The 27,519-nt window shown below is 52.1% G+C and overlaps 2 protein-coding genes across 2 annotated transcripts in view; one reads left to right on the top strand and one right to left on the bottom strand.

Moving 5' to 3' along the window:
* Positions 1 to 2,736, top strand: part of KLF11 (KLF transcription factor 11) — an 11,318-nt gene extending 8,582 nt beyond the window's left edge. Inside the window, exon 4 of the mRNA XM_031008139.3 lies at positions 120 to 2,736. Coding sequence (XP_030863999.2) covers positions 120 to 400 — 281 coding nt within the window. The 3' untranslated portion in view covers positions 401 to 2,736. The remainder of the gene's footprint in view (positions 1 to 119) is intronic.
* CYS1 (cystin 1) lies at positions 2,046 to 27,519 on the bottom strand. The gene is made up of 3 exons (XM_031008140.3): positions 26,852 to 27,519; positions 13,800 to 13,852; positions 2,046 to 6,834 (listed from the first exon to the last, which is right to left on the bottom strand). The coding sequence occupies exons 1-3, from the start codon at positions 27,167 to 27,169 to the stop codon at positions 6,729 to 6,731; spliced, it is 477 nt and encodes a 158-aa protein (XP_030864000.2). The 5' UTR covers positions 27,170 to 27,519; the 3' UTR covers positions 2,046 to 6,728.

Raw genomic sequence — 27,519 nt, 5'->3', positions numbered from 1 at the left:
ATAAGATACCACTTTCTTCTGAGTTTGATGAACACGATTTTAAAATGACATGAATTAACCCCTTGAATAAGGTGCTTAGCGTTTCCTTTCTCTTTAATATGTATTTTCTCACCTCACAGGGGAGAAGCCTTTCAACTGCAGCTGGGATGGCTGTGATAAAAAGTTTGCTCGTTCGGATGAGCTGTCACGCCACCGCAGAACTCACACAGGGGAGAAGAAGTTTGTGTGCCCGGTGTGTGACCGACGTTTCATGCGCAGTGACCACCTGACGAAGCATGCCCGGCGCCACATGACGACCAAAAAGATCCCAGGCTGGCAGGCAGAGGTTGGCAAGCTGAACAGAATCGCCTCTGCAGAGAGCCCGGGGAGCCCACTGGTGAGCATGTCAGCCTCTGCCTGAAAGGTCCACTAGGACATCACTCATGGGGTTTTTAAAAAGCCTCTTTCCAGGAATGGAACTGATGGATTCCTCTCCCACTGCCTCACCCAAAAAAAACGGTCTTGGTGGCCTAGGGGAAGATCGGGGAGCTGATTTTGATGAAAGTATGTTAATTTTTCTTTTTCACTTGGGACCCTGTTCAGTATCTTTTGTAGTTTCGGAAGTTTTTTTGTTTTGGTTTTTTTTTTAAAGAAATGGTAGAAAATTTGATAATCTGAATCACCAGCATTCAAACAAATATTTAGGCAATAAAGTTTACAAAATCTGGATTTTTACAACCTTTTCTATTGATGTTTTGTAGAAATAAGACAGGGTACTAATTTTTATACTGGTTTTTAGAAAAATATTTATATTGTTGGTGCTCAAATCACCAATTTCTAGCTAGATCATTTTGCAGCCTTCTTTTCAGTGTTTAATAACAAAGTTTTTTCTAATGGCCCTTCTTTTAGTAAACTCGACATGTTATTCCACCACAAAAATCACAAGTTATCTGGCCTTTTAGATCTTTTTGGAATCGGACCTGCTTGAATAAGGACCTCTTAAAAGGGAAAAATAAATTTTGCAGTCAGCTTCTTCATAACGTTTTCAAGGAAATTCTAGGCAATCATTCCTGTCACCAAAGAACTAGAATTTTGGTTGACTGGAACTAGTGAGCTGTGTCCATGGTGTGTCATGAAGGATGTACCCCAGAGAGTACCATGAGCCACTGGGCAGATCCCAGGGACCAGTACTTGCTGCAGGATCTAGTCTGTAATAGTCTTGGCCATGGCTCTGCTGAAAGCAAACCATTCAGTTTCTTGTTTGTACCTAAAACGCCAAAAAAGAAACACTCAAATCCAGCCGCTTTGTCAATTGTCAGTTCTGACTCCTTTTGCTGTGGCCTTATCCATACTATATTGTGGGTAGAGTAACTTCTCAGAAAAAAAGGAAATGTCTGTATTGGTTGGATGAAACTCCACCAGAGCACAGCTTAGCTGGGGCGAGATGCATGTGAAGGCAGGCAGTGCCAAGATTCCGCTTCCTTTGTTTGCCAAATACTAGAAACGCAAGGAAATGCAAGTTACGCTAAACGGCAGTAATACTACCCAACTGCCTTTCTGTTCATTTTGTTTGAAGGAAATTGTTTTGACCAAACAGAAAATTACTTGGAATGGTGTGTTTTACAGTCTACCTAGAAAATAGATGGACAACATTTTTCAACTGTATGAGCACATAGATAACCGAGAGAATGTGGCTGCCTGTGTTCAAGAAGCCACTGACACTGGTTTTTGTTAAACATTGGAAGTTCAGGCAATGGAATAAATGTAGGAACATACAGAATGTTGCACTAATTTGGTAGCCTGGGAATTTTTTTTATTGTGCAGTATGTATTTAAATTTTGTCTATGTTAATTGCCAGCATTTACCTTTATTTAAATGATGGTAAGGTGGAATATTGAATAAAATTAGGTTTTGTGTTTTGTTCTTTGTAGTCTGATAAAATCTCCACCTGGTCATTCATTGTGTGTGACTTGATACCCGTTAACTTGCCCCTTAGTATCAGCTGTTACTTGACACAAATGTGTGTGTTTTTCAGAGGTTTTCAGTCTGGACACTCACTCCATAGGTGAGTGTCGTGTCGTGTCGTCATGAGACAGCACAGTTGTCTCATGTTGTGCACAGTTGGTGTTTCCTCACCACCCAGTCCTTTCTCCTGCTCATCAAAATCAGCATACACATTTTTGACTGTACACACTATAAATGGCATCCAATGTGGATATTTTTCTTAATTGTGACATGCAAAGTAGTGTGAGTCCTGCCAGTATGCTGGTGGATAAGGTCTTTTGAGTATTTGGTTGATTGTCACAGCATTCTCCAAGCAGTGATACTTCTAAAGAAGAGATACATGTTGAAAATGGTTTTAATTTACACTTCCATTTCCTGATTACATTTGGAAATACTTTGTGTAAACCATCCCCCTTCCGCCTCCATTTGTCTGTTGAAAGATTTTAAGTTGGAAACAGTTCCCGTCTGAAAACTCTTCTGAGAACCACAAACCTTGTGTATGGATTTGGCATGGAGCCCTCAGCTGGCGGCTCTGGGTGCTGACGGCCGCTGGAGAGGGGCTCCCCTCGTGCACTTTATTGCCTGGGCAGTTTTGCTTGATCTTTTGTGACTTTGAGCCTTTTAAGTAGTTTGAATGAAAAGACTTAAAATGTTTCATAATTACGTTTTATGTAACAGACTTTGACATTATTTAAATGAGTATGTGTAATGTAACTTTTCTCTTTGAATCATATAAAACTTGATTTTAAATTGGATGTGTGTCCTGTGTCATTTAACTGTGCCTGGTGGCCTAAGTATACCTAGAGACTTTTTGGAAGAGTCTATAAAATTCATTGTGTATTGGCCCAAACTAAACTCTCCTCTTGTTTTCTGGAGTTTTATTCTGTTTCTTTGGGTTCTTTGGAGGGTTCTTTCTGAAAAAAATGTGTGAAGCGAGCTGGGTATGGTGGCTCATACCTGTAATCCCAGCACTTTGGGGAGTTGAGGCAGGAGGATTCCTTGAGCCCAGGAATTCGAGGTGGCTGTGAGCTATGATCACACCACTGCACCCTAGCCTGGGCAACAGAGCAAGACCCTGTCTCAAAAAGCCAACATGTGAAGTGGCCACTCTGGCAGTGGGTGTGGTCCAGACAGACCCAGTAGTGTGCCGGGTGACCCTGTGGCCGTCAGTGCTCGTGCCCTTCCTGTGCCAGGGGGTGGCTGCAAAGAGGTAGAATTGAAAGTGGTTTTCCAGCTACTCTGGAAGAAGTGCTTGGAAGTCTCTTCCATTATTTCCTTCCACCCCCGGCCCAGGATTGCAAAGTACATCATGGAGCCACAGGCTTCACTCTTCCTTCTTTTCCTTCCCAACTCTTAAAACTAAAGGCTGCCATATATCCTCAGAAAACACAGCCCCTGCCCACCTCAGAAAGTCTGATTTGTCCCCAGGGGGTCCAGACCCTCACCGCACAAAAGGTCTGATTACGGAGCCTCCTTCTAGAGGGAAGTATTAGAGCCGCAAGTGTGATTATCCCTCTCGTGGCAACTGACAAGACTTTTCTCCTGCCTTGTTATTGCCAGAAAGGAAAAAGGAAAAAAAAAAAGCCACGGATTCTCTCTTCCGTGAGGCACTTGGCTACGCTTCTTCGACAGCTTTACGCTCTCCCATGTGCTCACACGTGCACGAGCGTGCCCCACTCCTGGGAACAGAGAATGCTCTCACGGATCCACCAATCAATGTCAGCAGCAGGTGTCCAGGCAACGTGTGTGAGTGGGGACAAGGGGCCCTAGGTCTTTGGAACAGCAGAGGAAAGTGTCTTAGAAAGGGCTGTCTCAGGGAGGCGCAGGGAGCCTGAACCAACAGCAGCCGAGGGAGGAGGTCCCTGCCTGGGTGAGGCTAGGAGCCCACGGGCCCGCGAAGAGAGACTTGGGAACACACATGTCAGGAGGAGGGCAACAGCAGGACTCTGCTCCTTCCCTAAGAAAACACACCCAGCATTTCTCAGAGCCAGGGCTGGACAGTGTTTCCTCAGTTCCTGCGGCTTTGTAGCATCTTCGAGGAACTCTCATACTACAGAAGCCAGAGACACATGGCCGGGTGTGGTGTCTCACGCCTGTATTCCCAGCACTTTGGGAGGCAGAGGCGGGCGGATCACAAGGTCAGGAGTTCGAGGCCAGCCTGGCCAATATGGTGAAACCCCCGTCTCTACTAAAAATACAAAAAAATTAGCCAGGTGTGGTGGCACATGCCTGTAATCCCAGCTACTCGGGAGGCTGAGGCAGGAGAATTGCTTGAACCTGGGAGGCGGAGGGTGCAGTGAGCCGAGATCGCGCCACTGCACTCCAGCCTGGGCAATAGAGTGAGACTCTGTCTCAAGAAAACAAAAAAAGAAACCGGGAGACACATTTGTGGTCACTTAAGATTTTTCCAGACAACAACGTGTGTCATTTTTGCCTTTGAGGTGTGTTTCTTTCTGCCTCCATTCCAGCCACAGTCCTATCCTGGCAGTGAGCAAATCCCACACGCAGTTCTGAGCAGGACGCTGAGGCTCAGCTGCAACATGGGGCAGCCAAGAAGATGCCTGAGGAGGTGCCAGGCACACAGGAGGCACTGGGACAGACTCAGGCCGGGCTGCAGCGACGCCCACCCCTCTACTTCCAGGCACAGCCCCTCCGTCTCACAGGACAGAGACAGGGCCGGCTCAGTGGCTGGTACACACTGCTTTATTTGTTCTTTTTATTATTATTTTTAAGTTCACCTACAGCTGCAGTACACACACACCTCTTTATTTGGCTAGCTGCTATTCAGAAGACACTTCCTGAATTCAGGAAAAATTTTTTTAAAAACCTGAGAACAATTCCTGTGACTTCTTAGCTTTGATGAAGTACATTTACTTTGACATTGATATAGCTTGTAACTACTTTTGGAATTTTTTTCCCCTAACACTTTGATCTCATTAAGGGTATCACACCTTTTCCACCAGAAAATACAGAGGTATCATCTTTCTTGGAAACCAATTGAAAGCGTCCCATTTTAACAAAATGACATAAAATTACAAACATTTACATGATTAAATTCAAAGCCTGATCCATCTGGTGCTAAGAAATAAAATGTTAACTTATTTTAAAAGATGTATTTTGCATTATTAAAATATAGTAACGACTTCCATCTTTACATCAAAAGAAACGGGCTTGCATGAGCAATGGCTCCCAGCTCTGGGGAGGTTTTGAGCCACGCCCTTGCGGGGGCCGCTCCAAGCTCCGACTTCAAAAGTTGGAGTTTCCCAGCTGCGAACAGCTGGTCAAAGGCACTCTCAAAAGTTCAAGGAAATGCCCGTTTGCGGATGGCCGCAGCAGGCCTGTGGGTCTGGGGACAGCGCCAAGGAGCTGGCCGTTGGTTCCTGAGATGCTCCTGCTCTGCGGTGTTCTAAGGACATGCGAGCTGGAGCTCTTCTCCGGAAAAAGAAAACGCTGGGGAGGCCTCCGTGTGGGCGGGTCAAGCCAGATAACCAGGCTTGTACTGGCTTCAGCAGAAGCCGCGCTGTTTCCTCCTTCCCCCTCTATCTCCTTCTTTCCCTTCTGTCTCCTCCTTCCCCCTCTGTCCTGATGCCCTGCAGGCTGCTGGGGAGGAGCCTGCCGCCTGCCTCCTGCCTCCCTAGACCGCTGTTCTCCCCACAGCTCTCCCCCGGAGCTGTCCCCCAGCAGGCCACACCTGGGCCCAGGCTCCAGACCTGCCCGCCCACACAGGAGTCCCCTCTAGCCGGAGCTCCGCCCCCTGTTCCCAGGGCGTCCTGGACAGGTCAGTTTTCCCATCTGTCAACCAGGAACATTCCAAGGCTCTTCCTGCCTCACTGCTGTGGTTTCCCACCTTCCACCCAGGCAGGAAGAGAATTTAAAAGCCCCGCAGGCACTGGCCAGGCTGCCTGTGAGAGGGAGAACTGGAAAGCCAGTATCAGGCAGACCCTCTCCCGGTTGGACCTGGGCGCTGGCTCCCCGCAGGGAAGGCAGTGCTGTGCCTGGGGCAGGGGAACAGCAGTGGCAGCAGTTCCAGACTGTCAGAGCTGGGGAGGGCCTCCAAGAGCTGCCAGAGCTGATTTTCCAGAGAGGGAAACTGAGGCCCAGAGAGGCAGTGACGAGCTCTACCTCCCACTGCAAGGCAGATCAGAGCTGGGCTTCTCGCTCCTCAAAGTGCAGTTTGGGCTTCGGAGCTCGGGCCTGGGCTGGGAGCTGGTTAGACGTACAGAACCTCAGGCCCTGCAAGTCAACAGCACCCCCAGGCTGCTCATTAGGGAGTTAAAGTTGAGAAGCACTAAGCTGACCCGGCCACCCCTGGAGAGATGGGCCCGAGACTGAGGGAGCAGCGCGGGTGCACCTTCCACAGCAGAACCTTCCGGAAGTGTTGTGGCGCGGATGCCAGGAGGGGCTCGCTTGTGTCGCCTAGTCCTCGTGAGCCCTCCCCACTGAGGAGAGCGGGCAACCAAGAGGGGCACGCATTTCAGGCTCCAGAAGAACTGGGCAGGCTCCCCGCGTTGGGGAGGAGGCGCCGGCGGCCCAGGCCCACGCACCTGTGGGTCTACACAGCTAATCGCCCTCACCAGCAACCATGACCGCCAGTGGCTGGCCCAGGTCAGCACGGTCTGAAAGTGGATTTGAAAGGTCAGCTTTGAATATCCGAGAGCGACTGCGTTTTGGAGGTGGTTCAGCTCCTGCTAGAGCTCTGGGCAAGCAGAGCCTCCGAGGCCTGGCGGGGGTGGAGCATGCTGTCCTCAGCGGCAGTACTCCCGCTCGATGCTCGTCATCAGCCCCTCTTCCGAGTGGTCGTAGGAGATGGCTGCCGGCCTCTCGGGCTTCTTGCGTCCGCTGCCTGGGGCTCTGTGGGTCAGAAATGGGACAGGGCTGTCAGGAGGCAGGATGGTGCGTTCACACTCATTTCCCCTGGCCACCACAATGGCTCCTAGTGGGCCCATCCTGAAACCCAAACCGAAGTCTTTGCCCTGGGACACCCTGTGGCTCTCTCGCCCAGCACATATCCACCAGCAGGCTTCTACTGCGTCCGCTTCATCTCCCACAACGCTGAGCCCTCGCAGAGTGGAAGCCAGCACCTGCCCTGGTTGAGGGAGGACGGGCTCTGGGGTGGGAAGACTGAGCTTGAATCCCAGCTCTGCGGCTCACCCGCGCGCCTCAGGCAAGGCCAGTGCGACTCCGAGCCTCGGTGTTTTTTCTCAAGCACATAACTCTATTCATGAGTCGTTCTGAGGCATAAGATAATGCATGGGCAGCATGTGATGTGGAATCGAGCACACCACAGCCTTAATCAATGGGAATCACGGCCAGGCGCAGTGGCTCATGCCTGTAATCTTGGCACTTTGGGAGGCCCAGGTGGGCAGATCACTTGAGGTCAGGAATTCGAGACCAGCCTGGCCAACGTGGTGAAATCTCATCTCTACTAAAAATACAAAAATTATCCGGGTGGGGTGACGGGTGCCTATAATCCCAGCTACTCAGGAGGCTGAGGCAGAATGGCTTGAACCCAGGAAGTGGAGGTTGCAGTGAGCCGAGAATGAGCCTCTGCGCTCCAGCCTGAGTGACAAAGTAAGACTGTCTCAAAAAAAATAAATAAAAAATAAAAGGGAATTACTGTCATGTTGGCTGCTTGCCGACATCGGTCCGTGCTTGTACCCTCTGGGGTCTCACAGGAGCTGCTCATTTTGGGGAACCACACGTTCAGAATCCCGCCAGTCCCTCAGCCCACCTGGCAGCCCAGCTGAGAGGGACCGAGACCAGAGCTCCTGCTGCCTGGGTTCCAGAAAGCGGCTGCGCCAGCCTGGACCCTGCTGGCTTGTCCTGCTCTCCCAGACCTTCTGGACTTTGTGTGGACACCTGGGTGGTGCTGACTGCCCCCGGACCTGCCACGGTTGTGTCGAAATGTGCAGACCTTTGCAGGAGGCAGTCCCGGGAGCCCAGGGCAGGGCATGAAGCCTCGGTCAGGCTGGGTGCTGCCTCCTGGAGATGCTGTCTCGGAAGGGGGTGTGCAGGTCTGCAGCTGACAGGGTCCAGGAGAGGCAGGCCAGCTGCCCACAGCCAGGTGTTGGACACTGCCCTCCCAGTGGCCAGCCAGGGACTCTGGGCAATGGGAACACCGCCAACTGCTTTGCCACTTGCCAGACATTAGGGCGAGCCGCCCCCCATTTCCTGGCCTGGTTCCCCCTCTGCGAGCTTGGGGGGCTGGGCTGGATGGACTTAAATGTCCCTCTGACTACTCCCACTGATGCTCAGAGCACAGCCTCCGGGTCCCCGTCTAGCTCTCTGGGAACTCAGGGCAAGAGCTGGGCTCCTGGCACAGCCACTTGACTTCATCCCTCAGGAAGGATCGGCATCTAGCAGAGGGCCTCCAGGCGTCCAGGGGACACACTCCTCCCATGTCCTGGAGACGTCATGCCCCTATTGACCAGCTGGCTCCAGGGACTGTACTTATTAGCACCGCCCGCGGCCAGTGCGCAGAAACAGCTGCGTGGTCACTGTTGATGCCTGCAGGGCTCTTGGCACACTGCCTGTCTGTGAAAGCACTGAAGGCAATATGTGTTCCTTGCAGCCCTGAGACACAATGGAAATGCAGATGTTCTGGAGCCAGGCAGATCTCACCTGGCTCTGCCACGCAGTCGCTATGTGGCTGTGGGCAAGGCATGTACCAGGCCTCACGCCCCTGTGGATAAAACCCAGCAGCTACTCCACGAGTCCAGCCTGAGGGCTGGACCAGGCGCCATCTGCGGTGTGTCTACCACAGAGCTGGGCGCTAAGGAAGCACTCAACAGAAGTCGCTGCAATGCTGTTAGTTTCACAGTGGCTCATGCCTGGCCTGGCGCAGTGGCTCATGCCTATAATCCCCAGCACTTTGGGAGGCCGAGGCAGGTGGATTGCTTTGAGCTCAGGAGTTCGAGACCAGCCTGGCCAACATGGTGAAACCCCATCTCTACAAAGAGTACAAAAATTAGCCAGACATGGTGGCACGCGCCTGTAGTCCCAGCTACTCAGGAGGCTGAGGCTGGAGAATCACTTGAGCCTGGGAAGTGGAGTTTGCAATGAGCTGAAATTGCGCCACTGCACTCCAGCCTGGACGACAGAACAAGACCCTATCTCAAAAAAGAAAAACCAAACAAACAAAAAAACAGAGTAAGGGACCAGCAAAGCACCCAGTACAGAGGAGAGACCCGGCCACTGCCCTTCCTGTTTCCCACCATCCTCCTGGGCTCATCTCCCCTGAGGATTGTTGGGAAGAAGAGGAATGGGCACGGGATGCCCAGACACCCTCAAGGGCAACAGGATCTCCTGGCCAACAGGAATCCCAAGCAGCACTTCTGGACCTGGGGACCCCCACAGGAATAAAAGCCCCTCTGGGCTCACCAGGCAGCCCCCTGCTTGCCTGTGGATGTGAAGCTGAGCCCTGGGGGAGGTGGCCGTCCAGATTCACACAGCCATTCTCCTCACTCGTCCTGTCTCACTCAGCACCCGACATGCCCTGTAGGTGGAATCTTGGGGAGAAAGGAGAGCAGGGACTGGCGCAAGGGAAGCTGACAGGCAGCCCTGGGGCTGGGGTGGGTAGGACGCAAGGGAAGCTGACAGGCAGCCCTGGGGCTGGGGTGGGTAGGACGGTAGGCAGTCCTGGGTCTGTGAGAGGTCAGGCTCCACTGGGCTCCACAGCCACCCCTGCCCTGTCTGCCTGGCAACACTCCACCAACACCGTGGGGCAACTTGTGGGGCTTAGAGAGCCAGGTGGAGCCATAAGCTCTTTCTTTCCCCTGCTTGGGTGGGAGCACACAGATAAAAGGGAAAAATTGATCCTAAAGGGATTCTTGGGAAGTCTCACCACTCTTGAGGGAGTCAAGAAATGAATTTTCGTTTAAATTCTCATTCACTGTCAGGTTTTCCATCAGCAGGGACTCCTAAAGTCATGCTTTTTTTTTTTAGACAGGATCTTGCTTTGTCACCCAGGCTGAAATGCAGTGGCAGGATCACAGCTCACCATAGCCTCCACTTCTCAGGCTCAAGCCATCCTCCCACCTCAGTCTCCTGAGCAGCTGGGACCCCAGGCATGTGCCACCACGCCTGGCTAATTTTGGTACTTTTGTGGAGACGAGGTCTCCCTATGTTACCGAGGCTGAAAGTCACAAATTTCTTAAAAAGAAAAAGACCTTTCCAAGGAGAATCACTCCAAGAAAAGAAACCAATACGCTTCTCCAGAGAGAACAAATCCATTGTAATTGGGCCTCAGAAACCCACGTTAAATGAGGCAAGAACATTTGTGTTATTCTTTTGGGTCTAGAATTTTCTCTTTTTTTCTTTTTTTTTGAGATGGAGTTTTGCTCTGTCACCCAGGCTGGAGTGCAGTGGCGCACTCCGTGATCTCGGCTCATTGCAACCTCCCCATCATGGGTTCAAGGGATTCTCCTGTCTCAGCCTCCCAAGTACCTGGGAATACAGGCAAGTGCCACCACTCCCGACTAATTTTTATGTATTTTTAGTAGAGATGGGGTTTCGCCATGTTGGCCAGGCTGCTCTTGAACTCTTGACCTCAGGTGATATGCCCACCTCAGCCTCCCAAAGTGCTGGGATTATAGGTATGAGCCACTGCGCCTGGCTGGGTCTAGAATTTTCTAGAATCTGCCGCCTCTCCAACGTGGGGAAATACTGCCTTGGATCTCAGTTTACTCACTAGGAAAATGGGGAGGAGTAACCTCTCTCACCAATACCGTAATGTGTCTGGCCCAAGGCCTGGCTTACAGTGGGTATTCAACAAGCATTTGCAGAATGAACAATAAGTGAATTTCAGCAGCAGTTGCAGACAGAAGTTTCTAGAACCCCTATGTTCCCCTCCATGAGCCCCTGGGCTTCCACTAGCCCTTCCTTACAGACTTCAGGTCAGGATGGCCCAGCCAAAAGCTCAGGGAGGCAGCGACTTCCTCCGGCACGGCTGCTTCCCTCTGCTGCTTCCGCAGGGCCCTCCCGGGGGAAGGACCTGGCGTTGTCAGGATGGTCAGGACTGGGGTCAAGGCCCACATGCCCCAGGCTGACATTAAACAATCCTGTCAATAAGCGTCTGTGAAATGCTACCATGTGCCTGGAGCTATGAGGGCCCAGAGGCGAATCTGATTCCTTCTGTGATGAGGCCTGGAGAGAAGAGAGGGGACAGGGCAGGACCACATCACGTGGACCTACTACAGGAGAGGCCACATGTGGGAGGGGCTGGGAAGTTGCACCATGCGGGAGGAGGGACACTAGTTTCACCAGGAAGGGGATAGAGTATGAGGGGCAGATGTTTAAACTGTGCTTTGAAGGGTTTCTTCTTCGATATTTTATTATGAAAAATTTCAAACATACTGAAAAGTTAAAATTTATAGATTCAACAATTAAGTTCAACTTTGCTATATTTACTTTATCACATACTTATTTACTTCTTCATCTGATTTTCTGATGCATCCCAGAGTCAGCTGCAGACATTAGCACCTCCACCCTGAAACACCGTTGGAAGGACCCTGCCTGGGAGGGCGAGGGTGACACTGGAGGGAGGAGATTGAAGGGCGGGACACTGTTGCAGCCACAGGGTGAGGCACTGGTACCCAAGAGCTGCACGCTGGGGGGCTGAGACTGGCCTGCAGGGTCCACGGCTGCCACGGGAGTCAGGTGTGAGCCGTGGGCAGCAAGAAGCACAGTGGGTACAGGGCAGATGCTGCCAGCCCTGACCCTGGGGCAGGACTGCTGGGACCTGGGGCTTCCTTCCTGGTGGGAGCACGGTGCTGGAGGGGCTGACAGAGCCCTGGGCACTCCTATGCCCAGCACAGCACTCAGGGAGGCTCCCATTAAAGTATACTGAATGAAAAGGCTGGGTGCAGTGGCTCACGCCCATAATCCCAGCACTTTGGGAGGCCAAGGTGGGCGGATCACCTGAGGCCAGGAGTTTGAGACCAGCCTGGCCAACTTGGCGAAACCCTGTCTCTACAAAAAATACAAAAATTAGCCGGGCAGGGTGGCTCGTGCCTGTAATCCCAGCTACTTGGGAGGCTGAGGCAGGAGAATCGCTTGAACCCGGGTGGTGGAGACTGCGGTGAGCCGAGATCGTACCAGTGCACTCCAGCCTCGATGACAAGAGCAAAACTCTACCTCAAAAAAATAAAAAATAAAATAAAAATAAATAAATAAATAAGTATACTGAATGAGTGACGTACCACTGGTGAGTGGTAGTAACGGAAATGTCGGGGGTGTCCTGGAATGTGCATGTGTAGAAGTCAGAAGAAGTAATAGCTAATTAGTTCATGGTAGGATTTAATCCTAAATTCCTTGGGCTGATGGAAACTCTAAAGTCCCTGCTGACAGTGCAGGGGCAGAGCTGCGTGGGCATCATCCTCACTCCTCACTACCTCCCCATCTGCAGCGGCTTCTGACATTGCCCAGAGCCGGCCACAGCATTCTACTGGGAAGCAATGGCCAGCTGTTTCCACTCGGCATTCAAGGCGCTCCCAACACTTTAATCCTCCGTCCCCAATTCCCTCCTACCACCCCCACCTGTCCACACAGTGTCCCAGGAGGCTCTTTCCTTCCTCTCTCCTCGGCGAACTCCTGTACGTCCTTCAAGCTGTATTATTTTTATATTTTTATTTATTTATTTATTTTTTTCTGAGACAGAGTCTCCCTCTGTCACCCAGGCTGGAGTGAAGTGGCGCGATCTTGGCTCACTGCAACCTCCACCTCCCGGGTTCAAGTGATTCTCCTGCCTTAGCCCCCGGAGTAGCTGGGATTACAGGTGCGCACCACCGTGCCCGGCTAATTTTTGTTTTTGTTTTTGTTTTTTTGGTATTTTTTTAGTAGAGATAGGGTTTCACCATGTTGGCCAGGCTGCTCTTGAACTCCTGACCTCAAGTGATCCGCCTGCCTAGGCCTCCCAAATTGCTGGGATTATAGGCGTGAGCCACTAGGTCCGGCCCCTTCAAGCCATCTTAAACACCAGTTCTGACCTCCCCTGGAGCTCGCTGCTTGCATTTCCCGAGACCATGCCCCTCCCTGGCAGGGCCTCAGACCCAGCCCCTGCACTGCAGCCCTCAGCACCGCTGTGGGGCTCAGGGTAGGACCTCCCAGTGTCTGTTAAATAAGCGAGTTCAGCAGGGTTCCTGTCCTGAAATCATTTGTAATTAAGGACAATGGCTAACATTTCCAACCTTTTTCACTCCCACAATCTTACCTGACAATCACCCACTCCCAGTGACCCGTTACCACATTAGCTGGAGGTCAGCAAGCCAAGGGGGTGACCGGCCTGGGGTGGAAGGACATCCCTGGAGCAGACAGACAAGGCCTGGGCTCTGGGGTTGGGGGATTTTAAAGGAGGAAATGAGACCAGGCTCCTCGCCTGCTACCTTCAAGGGTGTTCAGCGTGGTTCCCTGGTAACATGCTGCGGAGCTGCAGGTGGGCCCGCTGCTGGCCCTGGGCTGCGAGTTCCTTAAGGGCTGTGTCTTGTTCCTAGATCTGGCCACAGCGCACAGCATGGCACCTGAATATTTTTGAATGAGTTACGGCACAAATAGGAAATGGGTTGGGCATGCCCTGGTCTGATCTAGGTCACGACCTTTTTTAGGAGGAAGAGCAAAGCTGCAGTGAGATGGTGAGCCTTCTGCAATCTCCTTGACAGGACCTTCCCTTGAGGGCTAGGGCTTTGCATTTAGAGGGAGCTGCTTCTGGAAACCTCGTGAGGACCTGGAGGAAAGTGGGGGATAGGAGGGCTCTGAGGCTGGCTGGAGTCAACAAAAAGAACCTGTGGCTTCTGGGAGAGATGTGCCTCCCTGGTACTTACTCAGAGACACTGCCGCTCCCCGGGTGGCCCTCTGTGCTCTGCTCTGCGCACACCTTGAGAAAGATGAAATGAAGAGACATTCAAAGATTGTCAACAGTGCAGCCTGCCTAAGGCTTTGGCTTTGTGTGGACAGACGATGGCCACCACTTTCAACCCAGGATCCATAAGCTTCGGAGCGGAAAGGCTCTCGAGCTGTCAAGTTCCATCCACTCATTGCACAGGCAAGAAAACGGAGGCTGCAAAAACAAAGCGACTTGGAAAGCTCACACACAGAGCAAGTGGCAGAGCCAGGGCCAGACTTGCTGCCTCCCAGACGGCCACCCATGTGAGGGTTGTCTCTCACCCCCAGGGGTCATGTGACCTACTGCCACCTAGCACAAGGACACCCCGTGTGTCACCTCCAGGGATCTTGGGACCCACCGCCACCTAGCACGAGGGCACCCCGTGTGTCACCTCCAGGGATCTTGGGACCCACCGCCACCTAGCACGAGGACACCCCATGTGTCACCTCCAGGGATCTTGGGACCCACTGCCACCTAGCACGAGGTCACCCCGTGTGTCACCTCCAGAGATCTTGGGACCCACTGCCACCTAGCACGAGCACACCCTGTGTGTCACCTCCAGGAACCACGCGACCCCGACCCCACTCTAAACATTGCCCAGAACCCTCTCCCTCCCCCACTGAAGTGCTTTCTCTTCATAAGGCAAGGACGTGTCTACACAGCATGTGGCTGCCGTGGATTCTATGGTCCGACAGTCCACTTGCCTACCCGTGCAGTGCCAGAACCACCCTGTCTCATTCCTGGCATCAGGCAAGCCTGGCTGTCCGCTAAAGCATGTCTTCCCAGCTTCTTTCTTTTTCCAAGAGAGTCTTGGTGATTCTTGGCTATTGGCACTTCCACGTACAGGTGCTCCTCGGCTTACAATGGGGTTATGGCCCGAAGAATATATTGCAAAGTGGAAAAATCCTGTGTTGAATCATCAAAATCAGGGACCATCTATACATGTATTATAATCAGCTTGTCATATTTGGGGGAAAAAACCTTGGGGATTTTTCTAGGGTTGTATTAAACTATAGATCATTTTAGGGGGACTTATAGCTTTACAATAATGAGTCTTCAAATTTATAAATAGGGAATATCTATTCATTTAGGACTCCTTTAGTGTCTTCTAAGAAGTTATCATTTTCCCTATAGAGATACCATGGATATCTCTTTTTATTTTATTTATTTATTTTTGAGACAGAGTTTTGCTCTTGTTGCCCAGGCTGGAGTGCAATGGTGCGATCTCAGCTCACTGCAACCTCTGCCTCCCGGATTCAAGTGATTCTCCTGCCTCAGCCTCCTGAGTAGCTGGGATTACAGGTGCCTGCCACCACACCCAGCTAATTTTTGTATTTTTAGTAGAGATGGGGTTTTCCCATGTTGGCCAGGCTGGTCTTGAACTCCTCACCTCTCAGGTGATCTGCCCACCTCGGCCTCCCAAAGTGCTGGGATTACAGGCGTGAGCCACCGTGCCCAGCCAGCAATGTTATCTTTTTAAAATAAAATTTTCTACCTGCTTGATGCTTCAGAAATGACTGAGATATATACATTTAAAAAAAATTCTTTTCTTTTTTTTTTTTTTTGAGACAGGGTCTTGCTCTGTTGCCCAGACTGGAGTGCAGTGGCCTGATCACGCATCCCTGGTCTGAAACCACTTCAAATTAAATCTATACTTTGAAGTATTTTGGACCACCCAGGTGATGAGAATTTAGGCTGCAAACATAAGAGGTGCCTGGGTTGAGCTTACAACTTCCTAGAGTTTGCAAGATCTTTCTGTTCAAAGGAAAAAACTTTTGGGTAAATAGGTGTACACGACTACAAACAAACCCACTCCAACTGCATGTGCTAGTCAACCAGTTTTTGGTTCATAAATATAAATGGTCATAAAACGACTCACAAACATTTAAAGGGGGAGGGCACATGAAAGAATAATCAAGATGAACCAGCTAGGCGTGGTGGCTCACGCCTGTAATCCCAACACTTTGGGAGGCCGAGGCGGGTGGATCGCCTGAGGTCAGGAGTTCCAGACCAGCCTGGCCAATGTGGTGAAACCCCATCTCTACTAAAAACACAAAAACTAGCAGGGCGTGGTGGCGGGCACCTCTAATCCCAGCTACTGGGGAGGCTGAGGCAGGAGAATTGCTTGAACCCTGGAAGCAGAGGTTGCAGTGAGCTGAGACTGCACCACTGCACTCCAGCCTGGGTGACAGAGCAAGGCTGTGTCTCAGAAAAAAAAAAAAAATTAAATTTTAAAAAATTAAATAAATAAAAGTCTCCAGGAAGGGATGAGCAGGCGGAGACAGGCCACCTACAAGAAACCAAGAGTCAGGTGGCCTCACCTGTTCATCAGTGACACTGGAAGCCACCGTTATAATGGCTGCAAAGGTATAAGGGAAAGCTGTTTTGAACTCGGAATTTTAATTCCAAATAAACTATTAATCAGGTATTAAGAAAATGAAGATATTTTCAGACATACAAAGACTTAGAGTTTATCTCCTATTACGCTTTCTGGAGGAAAAAAAAATTATTTTTATTTTGTTGTTGTTGTTGTTGTTGTTGTTGTTGTTGTTTTTTGAGACGGAGTCTTGCTCTGTCACCAGGCTGGAGTGCAGTGGCACAATCTTGGCTGACTGCAACCTCAGCCTCCTGAGTTCAAGCGATTCTCCTGCCTCAGCCTCCCGAGTAGCTGGGACTACAGGCGCGTGCCACCACGCCCAGCCAATTTTTGTATTTTTAGTAGAGACAGGGTTTCACCATGTTGGCCAGGATGGTCTCGATCTCTTGACCTCATGATCCACCCGCCTCAGCCTCCCAAAGTGCTGGGATAACAGGTGTGAGCCACTGTGCCTGGCTGAAAAAAATATTTCAAAAAAAATTTTTTTTAAATCATAGAAGATAGAGGTTTCATGAGCCTAATGGAATTAACCCAGGAATGCAAGGCAGGGGAAACTTCGGATAATGTGTAATAAGGCCAGAAAGCAACCTGTCAATGTCCAAAGTTCCCATGACATAAATTGAGTGATCAGAGTAGCTGCTCCAAATATCTGAAGAGCTCATGTGTAAATAGGCCACACTTCTTCTGCCTGTCCCGGGGCTCAGTGTGTGCCCACTAAAGGGAGGTGGGTTGTGTTCAACACAGAGGACTAAGTCAGAGCTGCCTGTGATGAAGAGGCTGCCCCAGGAGGCAGTGAGATGCCTGTCACTGAAGCCAGACAGAGGCTGGGTGATCCAACAGCTCATGCCCCCTTATTAGAATTCAAAATCAAGGCCAAACACACACCCTGAAGTCACGCACTTCTATTTCTAGGGTCACTATGAACGCTCAGCAGGTGAGGAGGGGGAGGGCAAGGGTAAGAAGGGATCGCGACAACAGCGTCTTCGCGCTCCCATCTCCTCACCTTCCGGGCCTTGGTGTACTTGGTTCAATGCCAAGGAGCTCCCCAGGGTTCTCCCAGCCCAGCCCAGTACCCTCTGACGGGTGTGGCTTTGCCTTGACCTCTATCGCTGCAGTCCCCGTGCTGAGATGGAGAACCTGTTTTTTTTTTTTTACTTTTTTTGAGATGGAGTCTTGCTCTGTCATCCAGGCTGGAGTGCAGTGGCGTGATCTTGGCTCACTGCAACCTCTGCCTCCAGGGTTCAAGTGATTCTCCTGTCTCAGCCTCCAGAGTAGCTGGGATTACAGACGTGTGCCACCACACCTGGCTAATTTTTGTATTTTTAGTAGAGGTGGGGTTTTGCCATGTTGGCCAGGCTGGTCTTGAACTTCTGACCTCAAGTGATCCACTCGCTTCAGCCTCCCAAAGTGCTGGGATTACAGGTGTGAGCCACTGCGCCTGGCCTATTTATTTATTTATTCGAGACAGGGTCTTGTTCTGTTGCCCAGGCTGGAGTGCGGTGGCCTGATCATAGCTCGCTGCAGCCTCAACTCCTGGGCTCAAGCAACCATCCCATCTCAGCCTCTTGAGTAACTGGAACTACAGGCACATGCCACCACACAAGGCTAATCCTTGTACTTTTTGTAGAGACGAAGTCTCCCTATGTTGCCCAGGCTGGTCTTGTACTCCTGAGCTCAAGCGATCCCCCTACCTCAGCCTCCTAAAAAGTGCTGGGATTACAGGCATGGTGAGCCACCACGCCCAGACTGAGAACCTTTTTTGTTTGTTTGTTTGTTTTGTTTTGAGATGGAGTCTCGCTCTGTCATCCAGGCTGGAGTGCAGTGGCGTGATTCGGCTTACTGCAACCTCTGCCTCCCAGGTTCAAGCGATTCTCCTGCCTCAGCCTCCTGAGTAGCTGGGATTACAGGTGCCTGCCACCACACCCAGCTAATTTTTTGTATGTTTAGTAGATACAGGGTTTCACTATGTTGGCCACGCTAGTCTCGAACTTTTGACCTCAGGCCGTCCACCTGCCTTGGCCTCCCAAAGTGCTGGGATTACAGGCGTGAGCCACCGTGCCCGGCTCTGAGAACCTCTTAAAGCTAAGGCAGGACATCCAGCCAAGCCCAGGGCCTGTCAGGGTGGACACTGAGCTGCCTGCTGCTGCCCTTCTGAAAGGGCAGCGGGACCCTTGCAGCAGGGGGCTTGGAATGCCTGGCGTAGGGACCTGACTTTGCGGTGCTCACTAACATGAAGACACTGCAGCTTCAGGGCAGCCTTAAGGATGGAATGCCATCCAGTGCGTGAACGGCCCCCAGAGCGGATGCAGGAGGAAGCAATTTCCCTGATGGCTCAGCCTTGCTGTTTCTGTTGTTTTCACCTGTGTTTTTCTCTGTGCCTGAGATTTTATTGCGTGGCCCTTTATCTGTCCAATTTGTTTAAGCCTTGAACTTACTTTCTCAGATGGAAAAAGCATGAGACTCCCAGAATACACAAGCTTGCTGAAGCAGCGAGGAGGAGCTGGTATGAAAAGCAAAGACACAGCAGCCCCGATGGTGGCTCCAGCCTCCTGCAGACAGGGGCTCCTCCAGGGGGCTGCCTCCACCTGCAGATCACTGAGACACCTGGACGGACGTCGGGAACCGGCAGCGCCTGGGCTGGGGCCCTGGGAACTGAGCTGAGTTCAGGACCAGTGCGTGTGTGTGCACCTGTTTGTATGTGTATGTTTGTGTGCGTGCGAGGGGTGTGTGTCATCCCTTGAGATTCTAGGGGGGCTTTGGAAAGACCAAACCACAGCTAAACAAGAAGCAGAAAACATATGAGACTGAAGCGAGTAAGATCATCTCTTAAAGTTTTTGACTCTTAAAACCAAAGTTTTTGTGAAAATTAAAGTTTCAAAGGTTACTTTTTTTTTTTTTTTGAGACAGAGTTTCACTCTTGTCGCCCAGGCTGGAGTGCAATGGTGCGATCTCAGCTCACTGCAACCTCTGCTCCTGGGTTCAAGTGATTCTCCTGCCTCAGCCCCCTGAGTAGCTGGGATTACAGGCATCCGCCACCACACCTGGCTCATTTTTGTATTTTTAGTAGGGCTGGGGTTTCACCATGTTGGCCAGGTTGGTCTCGAACTCCTGACCTCAGGTGATCCACCTGCCTCGGCCTCCCAAAGTGCTGGGATTATAGGCGTGAGCCACCGTGCCCGGCCCAAAGGTTACTTTTTAGAAAATCCACTGCATATTTACCAAAAATAAAATATACAGTGGATTTCTTCTCCTGAAAGAGTTCTTCCATTAACTCTCAATTTTTAGCAGCTTAATATGTATGTATGTACACATACCAGTTATATGTGTAATTGGCAGAACAATTCCATTCCTTTTATTCCATCGTATGGATACACTTCCCCCTTCCTCTTTAAGAATTATCCTTCTTTGAAGCCCAGGTTTGGTTTGTTTGGCTTTTCGGTTTTCTTAAGGAAACTTGAACATGTACAGTAGAGAAACTCCTACAACGGCTCTCCTGGACCTGACCCAGCTTTCACAATTTTGCTTGTCTCGTTCCGTTGCTCACCACCAGAGGGCACTGTTCTCCCCACACAGAGGCCAAGATCCCAGTGCCCTGGGGAAGCTCCACCGCAGGGCTTTGCAGGCAGCAGAAGCTGAGCAGTGCAGGTGGAGGAGCGGTGGGGGAGCGGGGCAGGCAGGCTGTGAGTCGGAGAGTGGTGCGGGTGGGCTCTGCGTAGGGGGGGATGGCGCAGGTGGGGTCTGCGCGGGGGAGCAGTGCAGATGTGTGGGAGCAGTGCAGATGTGTGGGAGCAGTGCAGGTGGGCTCTGCATGGGGGGCGGTGCAGGCTGGCTGTGTGGGAGTGGTGCAGGTGGGCTCTGCGATGAGACCTGTCTTGCATGGCTAACATGACAAGGATGTGACAAGGGGCTCTGGGAAACCCCCCCAGCTGTGGGCTGCCAGTCCGGGGCCCGTCTCCACTGGGAAGGCCTTGCCTTGAAGGAGGTGTTTCCAAAGCCACAGGGAAAAAGGCAAGGGAGACCCAGAGAGGCTGTCACTGGACTCAGGGTCTGAGAGACTTGTCCGTGCTAGCAGGGTGTGGATTGCGGTTGGCCTGACCTGCAAACAGGCACCCTCCCACTCCTTGCTGGGCCCCAAAGTCCTCTGATGTAAATAAGAAGGTGGGACTGAACCATCTGTGAGGTCCCTTAAGCTCAAGTCATCTCGGAGTTCAGCAATAGAAAGAAATGACAGCAGTCTGGCCATTTACTATCAAGAAACAGAGCTTGGTGGGAATCGGAATGGGTGGCCTTGGGCAGGGGGCTGCTTTCCCTGCTGGGTAATGGGCTCACGGCATTTAGGGGCAGAAGGGCCTGTGTTGTGCACAAACCACTGCTCTGACCCTCCTTCCCAGAGTCTAGTTAGGGTCTGCCCCAGCCCTATGGGACTCAAAGCTCCAAGGTTAAGAGCTCTTGGTCAGCATCTCTCGAAGAGTGCATGAGCCGACATCGTCCTTTCCACCGCATTTCTACACCCTGCCGTGCCCAGTACTCAGCAGCAGCCACCACAGCCTCTCATCAGGGCAGGAAACGTGAGGCTGTACTCCTGACCGTGATGCAGCCAGGCTTCTAATCACCTACAGCAGCCAGCAGCCAGGGACCATGAAGGGAGAGAGCCTCTGAGGCTGCCCGCTCCTCCCCCGGGTCGAGGCACTGGGCTTCTAACATCTTTTAATCCTACTCTTTTTATAGAACTCCAGAGAGGACAATTATTCCTTCAGTTTTTGATGTTCATGTTCTAGGCTTGGCATCCTTCCCCACCCATCCACACGCTCTCCCTCAGCAACTGTACCCTGGTATGGCATCAGCCACTATCCAAATGCTGATGTCCACGAAATGACAGCTCCAGCTCCAACCACTTTTTGCAGTTGACAGGAATTTCGGACAGCCCACGGAAATTATCCACCTAGGACTCAAAACTCAACTTGTACAAAACTAGGCCCATCCCGTTAATAGCATTCTGAATCTTCTCAACTACACAAGCAGGGAATCTTGGAGTCTTTCTAGAAACTCGCTTTCCCTTGCTTGTCAAACTCAGTGGCTCACCTCACCTCCTCCTCCACCTCTCACCTGGATTCCTCCCTTACCTGGGCTCCTGCCCCCATGCAGTCTCCCCCAGTACAACCTCCCCCGCCACTGTGGATCCTTCTATTACACAGGCTGGGAAGACACACAAGAAACTGAGAAGCTGCTTGTCTCTGGAGAGGGGAGCTGGGGAAAGAGCTGGGAGGAAGGGAAATTTTCTTTGCAATGCATGTTTTCAATGTCCCCTCGTGTGCCTGTGTATTACCTCTTCTAATTTTTAAAATAAACATTTAAAAATGATGAAACACAGAAAACTTCGCCTAGCTCCCCACTGCCTACATGACAGTTCAACCTCTTAGCCTGGAATCCTGTGAAAATGTGACCCAAACCCGTCTCGTTGGTTTCTGCTCTCCGACATCGCCTGGCTGAATGGCACATAAACTCCAGGCTGTTCAAAAGCGCTTCTGGGCTGGGTGCGGTCGCTCATGCCTGTAATCCCAGCACTTTGGGAGGCTGAGGTGGATGGATCACTTGAGGTCAGGAGTTCGAGACCAGCCTGGCCAACATGGCGAAACCCCGTCTCTACTAAAAATACAAAAATTACCTGGGCATGGTGGCACATGCCTGTAGTCCCAGCTACTCAGGAGGCTGAGACAGGAGAATTGCTGGAACCCGGGAGGCGGAGGCTGCAGTGAGCCGAGACTGCGCCACTGCACTCCAGCCTGGGCAAGATAGAGTGAGACTCCATCTCAAAAAAAAAAAAAAATCGCTTCTGGACCTCTGGAGTTTTCTACACATTGTTTCCTCTTTATGGAAAGCTCCACCCTTTGTCAACCGCTGGAACACATTAGTGATCCTTTAGAACCAACTCAGACACCAGATCCACTTGAAGACTTCTGCCTCGGGTGGGATTCCCACGCCTCCACATGTGCAGACTCACTGGAACATGCCTTTACAACATGCTTCCACGGGAACTTGCAAACGTGCATTTACGCACCCCTTCCTAACACGGTTATGAGCTTTTTGGGGGTCCGCACCATCCTTTCTTCTTGTCCCCTGGATCAATTGAAATATCACTCATTGCCATTTAAATTTGTGTTCTTTGCTACAGACTTGAACGCAGGCAGATAGTCACCGTCTTCAGGACAGTGACTTTGTTTTGCCGCAAGTCCATTAAGTTACCCATCACCTTGACGTCCTTCTGTGGAGGTGCCGTCCCGCCAGGCACTCACTGTGACTGCTCTCTTTACACCGTGAGTTCCGTAGCAGCTGCATGCCAAGATTACTGTAAAGTCCTGGCTGGGGTAACAGGCAAGAAAGAATTATCCGGATGCTCCATGGCTACAGCAAATGGAACCTTTCCAAAAATGGTGGATGACAGAGTCCCTCAGCCTAAGGAGAGGACACTATTGCCTGAGACTTTCTTGCAAAACAGAAAAATTCTCAGATAACGTACTTCCCTTGACCTTGAGTGACCCAGGTTTATAGGCAGAGGGAGGAAAACAATCTGAATTACCACTGGCTAATAAAAATACTGAATCTGGCTAGGCACAGTGACTCACGCCTGTAATCCCAGCACTTTGGGAGGCCAAGGCAGGGGGACCACCTGAGGTCAGGAGTTCAAGAACAGCCTAACCAATATAGTGAAACCCCATCTCTACTAAAAATACAAAAAAATTAGCCAGGCGTGGTGGCATGCTCCTGTATGTAGTCCCAGCTACTCGGGATGCTGTGACAGGAGAATTGCTTGAATCCTGGAGGCAGAGGTTGCAGTGAGCCGATGCACTCCAGCCTGGGCGACAGAGCAAGATTCCATCTCAAAAATAAAATAAAATAAAATTAAAATTAAAATACTGAATCTATGTCTACTTGATTAAACCAAAATTTCTTCTCCAAGGGTTCCTTCAAATTTCACGAGGGCATCTAATGCTCAAAACCTCCTCTTATCCAGCCCATTCTGGGACTAAGATTTTCTGGTGAATTCCATGTCCAGCAGCGCCATCCCTACCGCCATCCACTACTGCTACGCTGTAAAAAGAGCCTTCCTACAAGAGCTGACTGCACCGCACTCCTTGTGTCCTATTCTCCATGAATTCCAGCCCAAGGCGCCTCCCACCACTCTCCGACCCATCTCTCACCAGGGACCTTGAGACCTTCGAGTGGCTCAATTCGACCACCAACTCTCAGGCTTCCCACATATATCCCACCAAGCAGCACGTCCAGCAGCTGAGCACGCCCTCCGTCCTAAGCACCTTCCTCCCTTGGCTTCCGGATGTTCTCTTGGTTTTCTCCCCTTTACTGGCTGTTCTTTAGGATGCCTCTATCTCCTCAACCTTTGAACAGCGTGCTCAACTCCTGGCCTCGTCCCACGTTAGTTCACATACACGAAGCTCCCAGGACAGAGCCCGGTGCCCATCCATGCTTCCTAAGCACATGCTGGTAGCATCATCACTGGTGATCCCATCTAATCTCATGGGTTTAAATCCTCCCATGTTCTAATGGCTTCTAAACGAACTCCAAACCTGACCTCTCCCCTGAATGCCAAACTCTTAACAAAGATCTACTCACTTGACATTTCTGTTTGGATGTCTGACAGGCATCTCAAATTTAACATACTGAAAACCAGTTTCCTGGTTAATGACACCCCAAACCTGCCCCTTCCACATTTTCTGTGTCTGTTCACGGCAGCTACATCCCTCCAGCTGCTCTGGCCAAGAACTCCTGGTTCACCTTTGATTCCTTTCTTCCTCACACATCCCAGTCACCCCACTAGCGAGTCCATAAGCCAACTGCCCCTCACCACCGCCCGCCAACCTGGTCCAAATGACCCCACATCTCACTTGGATGACTGCAGAAGCTCCCCTCCCCCAGCACAACCCCAGCTTCTGTGCCTGCCACCACCTCACTCCCCCTTTCTTCACTCCAGCGAGACTCTGTCTCAAAAAACAAAAACAAAAACAAAACATAATATTCAGAATGATGATTCAGGGATAAACAGACCGTCTCTAAGACATTCCCAGTCAACAGTGGTCAAAATTTTTAAATGTGAGTGCTTAAAAGAATAACTTTCACTTGAGTTTGATGTTCTTTTATGAAGAATATGTCTCTCCTCCAAAATGCTAGACAGTTATGAAGCTATTAAAGGTTTCTTTTCCTCCTTTCTTCCTAAAGAAACTAAAAGTAGTGTTATTGGCTGGGTGCAGTGGCTCACACCTGTAATCCCAGCACTTTGGGAAGCCAAGGCGGGTGAATCACCTGAGGTCAGGAGTTCAAGACCAGCCTGGCCAACATGGTGAAACCCCGTTTCTGCTAAAAATACAAAAATTAGCTGGGCTTGGTGGTGCGCATCTGTAGTATGCAGGCGTTACCTGAAAATAATGAATTGGACCCAAGGGCTCCCTTCCGTCTCGAATAATCTGTGATTCTAGGATTCATTCATTTATTCAAGAAACATTTATGGTGCAGAAAATACATACAGTCGGCTGGGTGAGGTGGCTCACGCCTATAATCCCAGCACTTTCGGAGACCAAGGTGGGCGGGTCACCTGAGGTCAGGAGTTTGAAACCAGCCTGGCCATCATGGCAAAACCCGGTCTCTTCTAAAAATACAAAAACTGGGCGTGGTGGCAGGCGCCTGTAATCCCAGATACTCAGGAGGCTGAGGCAAGAGAATCGCTTGAACCTGGGAGGCACAGGTTGCAGTGAGCCGGGATCACACCACTGGACTCTAGCCTGGGCAACAGAGTGAAACTCCCTTTCAAAAAAAAAAAAAGAAAGAAAAAAGATACACACAGTTCACACCCAGAAGGGCAACTGCAGCTGGCTGACCTCCTCAACAATTCCTGAAACCATCTCCTCTGCAAGCCTCTCACCGCCACTGCCTCGGTTCAGGACTCGGCCACCTGGACCATTGCAGACTCCCCCACCCGCTCACACAGGTGGTCATGTTATCCCTAGTCTGACTCTGTCCAGTTCATCCTCCCCACAGTTGTCGGTGTGACGTTCCTAAAACACAAACTGTCAATCCTTACTTTTCAGATACCCAGAACTTTCATAGTAATCCAAACTCGCTAACATGGAATACCCCTGGCATGGCGCGCTGCAGCCTGGCATACTCTCCTAAGACCTCTCTGACCCATGCCCTGGGCACCAGCTGCCCCAGCCACCAGTGACATTAGGCATGAGGTTCTCTCTGCACAGAACTTGCTGCCTGGATCACGTCCACAGACCCTTCCAGATTCAGGACAACTTCCAAATTCATCCCTTCGGGAATGCCTACCTGCCTCCCTTGGGATTAGCCGCTTTCTCCTGTGGCCTTTTGATACGGATCTCTCATCGCCCTGCTTTCTACTTTCCCCCATCGAGCTGCAGACTTCTTTAGGGCAAGGGCTATGCCGTGTGGCCTCATCCCTAGCACCCACAGCGGGACCGGTGCTCAAAGGATAGCTGGAAAATGACTTAAAGAGCGAGCAGTCACCATGATGAATAATATCAGCAAATCAGAGGGCACAACATTCACTCTTGCTATTTGCCTCTCATTTTCACCTCCGAGTTTCCAAAGCACTTGAAAATGAACACTAAAATTAACTGCCTCCTTGCTATGTGTGAATTCCTCCCAAATTTCTCAGCTATTTGTCCAGGCAGTGTTATATAACTGCAGGCTGATGTGGTATTAAAGGAATCTTGTTATATAATTCAGCCCTACTCACTGCAGCTCGCTTTTCCTTTTTAAAGACCGTAAGGGAGAGTAGCAGGGAACCAGGGCCAGAGGGAGAGAGCTCTGTGCACTGTCGCCTGGGGCTGTCCCTCTCCCCCACCCTCCCTGTGGCCTTTTCAGGATTCCTTGGTGCGGTGGCCACCCAGGAAGGCATCTTCCTCGGCTCCCAGCAGCTGCTAAGCAAAGCCTCCGGGACCCCAGGGAGGAGGACGAGGCCCTTGGCATCCTCCCTGAGCCCGGGAGCGGATGTTAAAGATCTTGTTCATTCAGCTCTGCTGGAGCGAAGACGGTTGCCAAACCAGAGTGCTTGTTTTATTGTTTTTTTTAGAACAGCAGGACTATTATTACGAGTATTCAGGGAGAGAGAATAGGAAGCGCAAAAGAGATTCCGCAGCATCTTAAAAATAGCAGTAACATGAGAATTGCCTGCCCAGCAAGGCAAGGATCTGGACCGGTGGGCGCGGCAGGGCGCTTCTGAGCCACCGTCTGGCTGCCGTGCCACCACAGCCGGCGCCCCGCTCCAGGGCGGCCCGGGAAGGCCAGGCGGGGCCGCGGGCCCGAGGGGAGCCGGGAGCCCGGCGCGCTCCGCCTAGGGGTGTCCTTCCTCGGCCGCTCCCAGCGCGATCGCCCCCAGGCCTGGACACAGACCCGGAGACGGGGCAGAGAGGGAGGAAACCTGGGGGCCCAGGGGCGGGGAGGCCGGGGCAGCGGGGAGCACGCAGATCGGAGGCTGGAAGGGGGCGCAGCGCGACCGGCGCCCAGGGCTGGGGCGGGGACGCGCGGCCGGTGAGTGGGGTCCCCGCCGTCCCCCGAGGCCCTGCGGCTCCCACACTCACCGCGCTCCCCGCGACCGCGGTGGGTCGGGGCCGGGCTGGGCGGCGCGGGGCGGGCTCCGGGGGGCCCCAGGCCGCCGACTCGGCCAGCAGCTCGTCCAGCAGGCGCAGCGTCTCGTCCCTGCCGTCGGGGGGCGCCAGGGGGCTGGGGTCGCGGCCGGGCGCCTCCTCCGCGGCTGCCCCCGGGTCCTCGGCCGCCGCCACCGGCACCCGCCGGCGGGTCCCGCCCTCCAGGGCTGCCGCTCCGGGCCCCGCGGGGAGGCTCTCGGGGCTGCGCCGCCGCCTCAGAGTCCGGCTGCTCCGGCTGCTGCCGCTGCCCATGGCGCGCCCGCCGCCTCCCGGACCGCCGAGGGGGCCCCCGTGAGGGGGCGCGGCCGGGGGCGGGGACGCTAGGGGGTGCGGCCGGGGCGGGCTGCAGAGGGAGGCGCGGGGCGAGGCCCGGGAAGCGGCCGCGGCCAGGGGCTAGGGTTCCCGGGCGGGGGTCGCGGCCCGAGGACCTGGGTGCGAGCCGGAGCCTGGGGAGGGGCGGGCGAGGCAGGGGCTGCATGGGCGTCCCGAGGGGGCGCACACCGGCCCAAGGGAGGGGCGGGCCCGAGACCCCGGCGAGGAGCACCGGGTGCGGGCGCGGCCTCCCCTCCCGGGTCTCCCCCTACAGTCCCCCCACTCCCGCC

Source organism: Gorilla gorilla, chromosome 12 (genome assembly GCF_029281585.2).
Source record: "Gorilla gorilla gorilla isolate KB3781 chromosome 12, NHGRI_mGorGor1-v2.1_pri, whole genome shotgun sequence".
In the NCBI taxonomy this organism is placed as follows: Eukaryota; Metazoa; Chordata; class Mammalia; order Primates; family Hominidae; genus Gorilla; species Gorilla gorilla.
The sequence above is the reverse complement of the archived record's forward strand: the minus strand, read 5'-3'. Positions and strand labels throughout refer to the sequence as shown.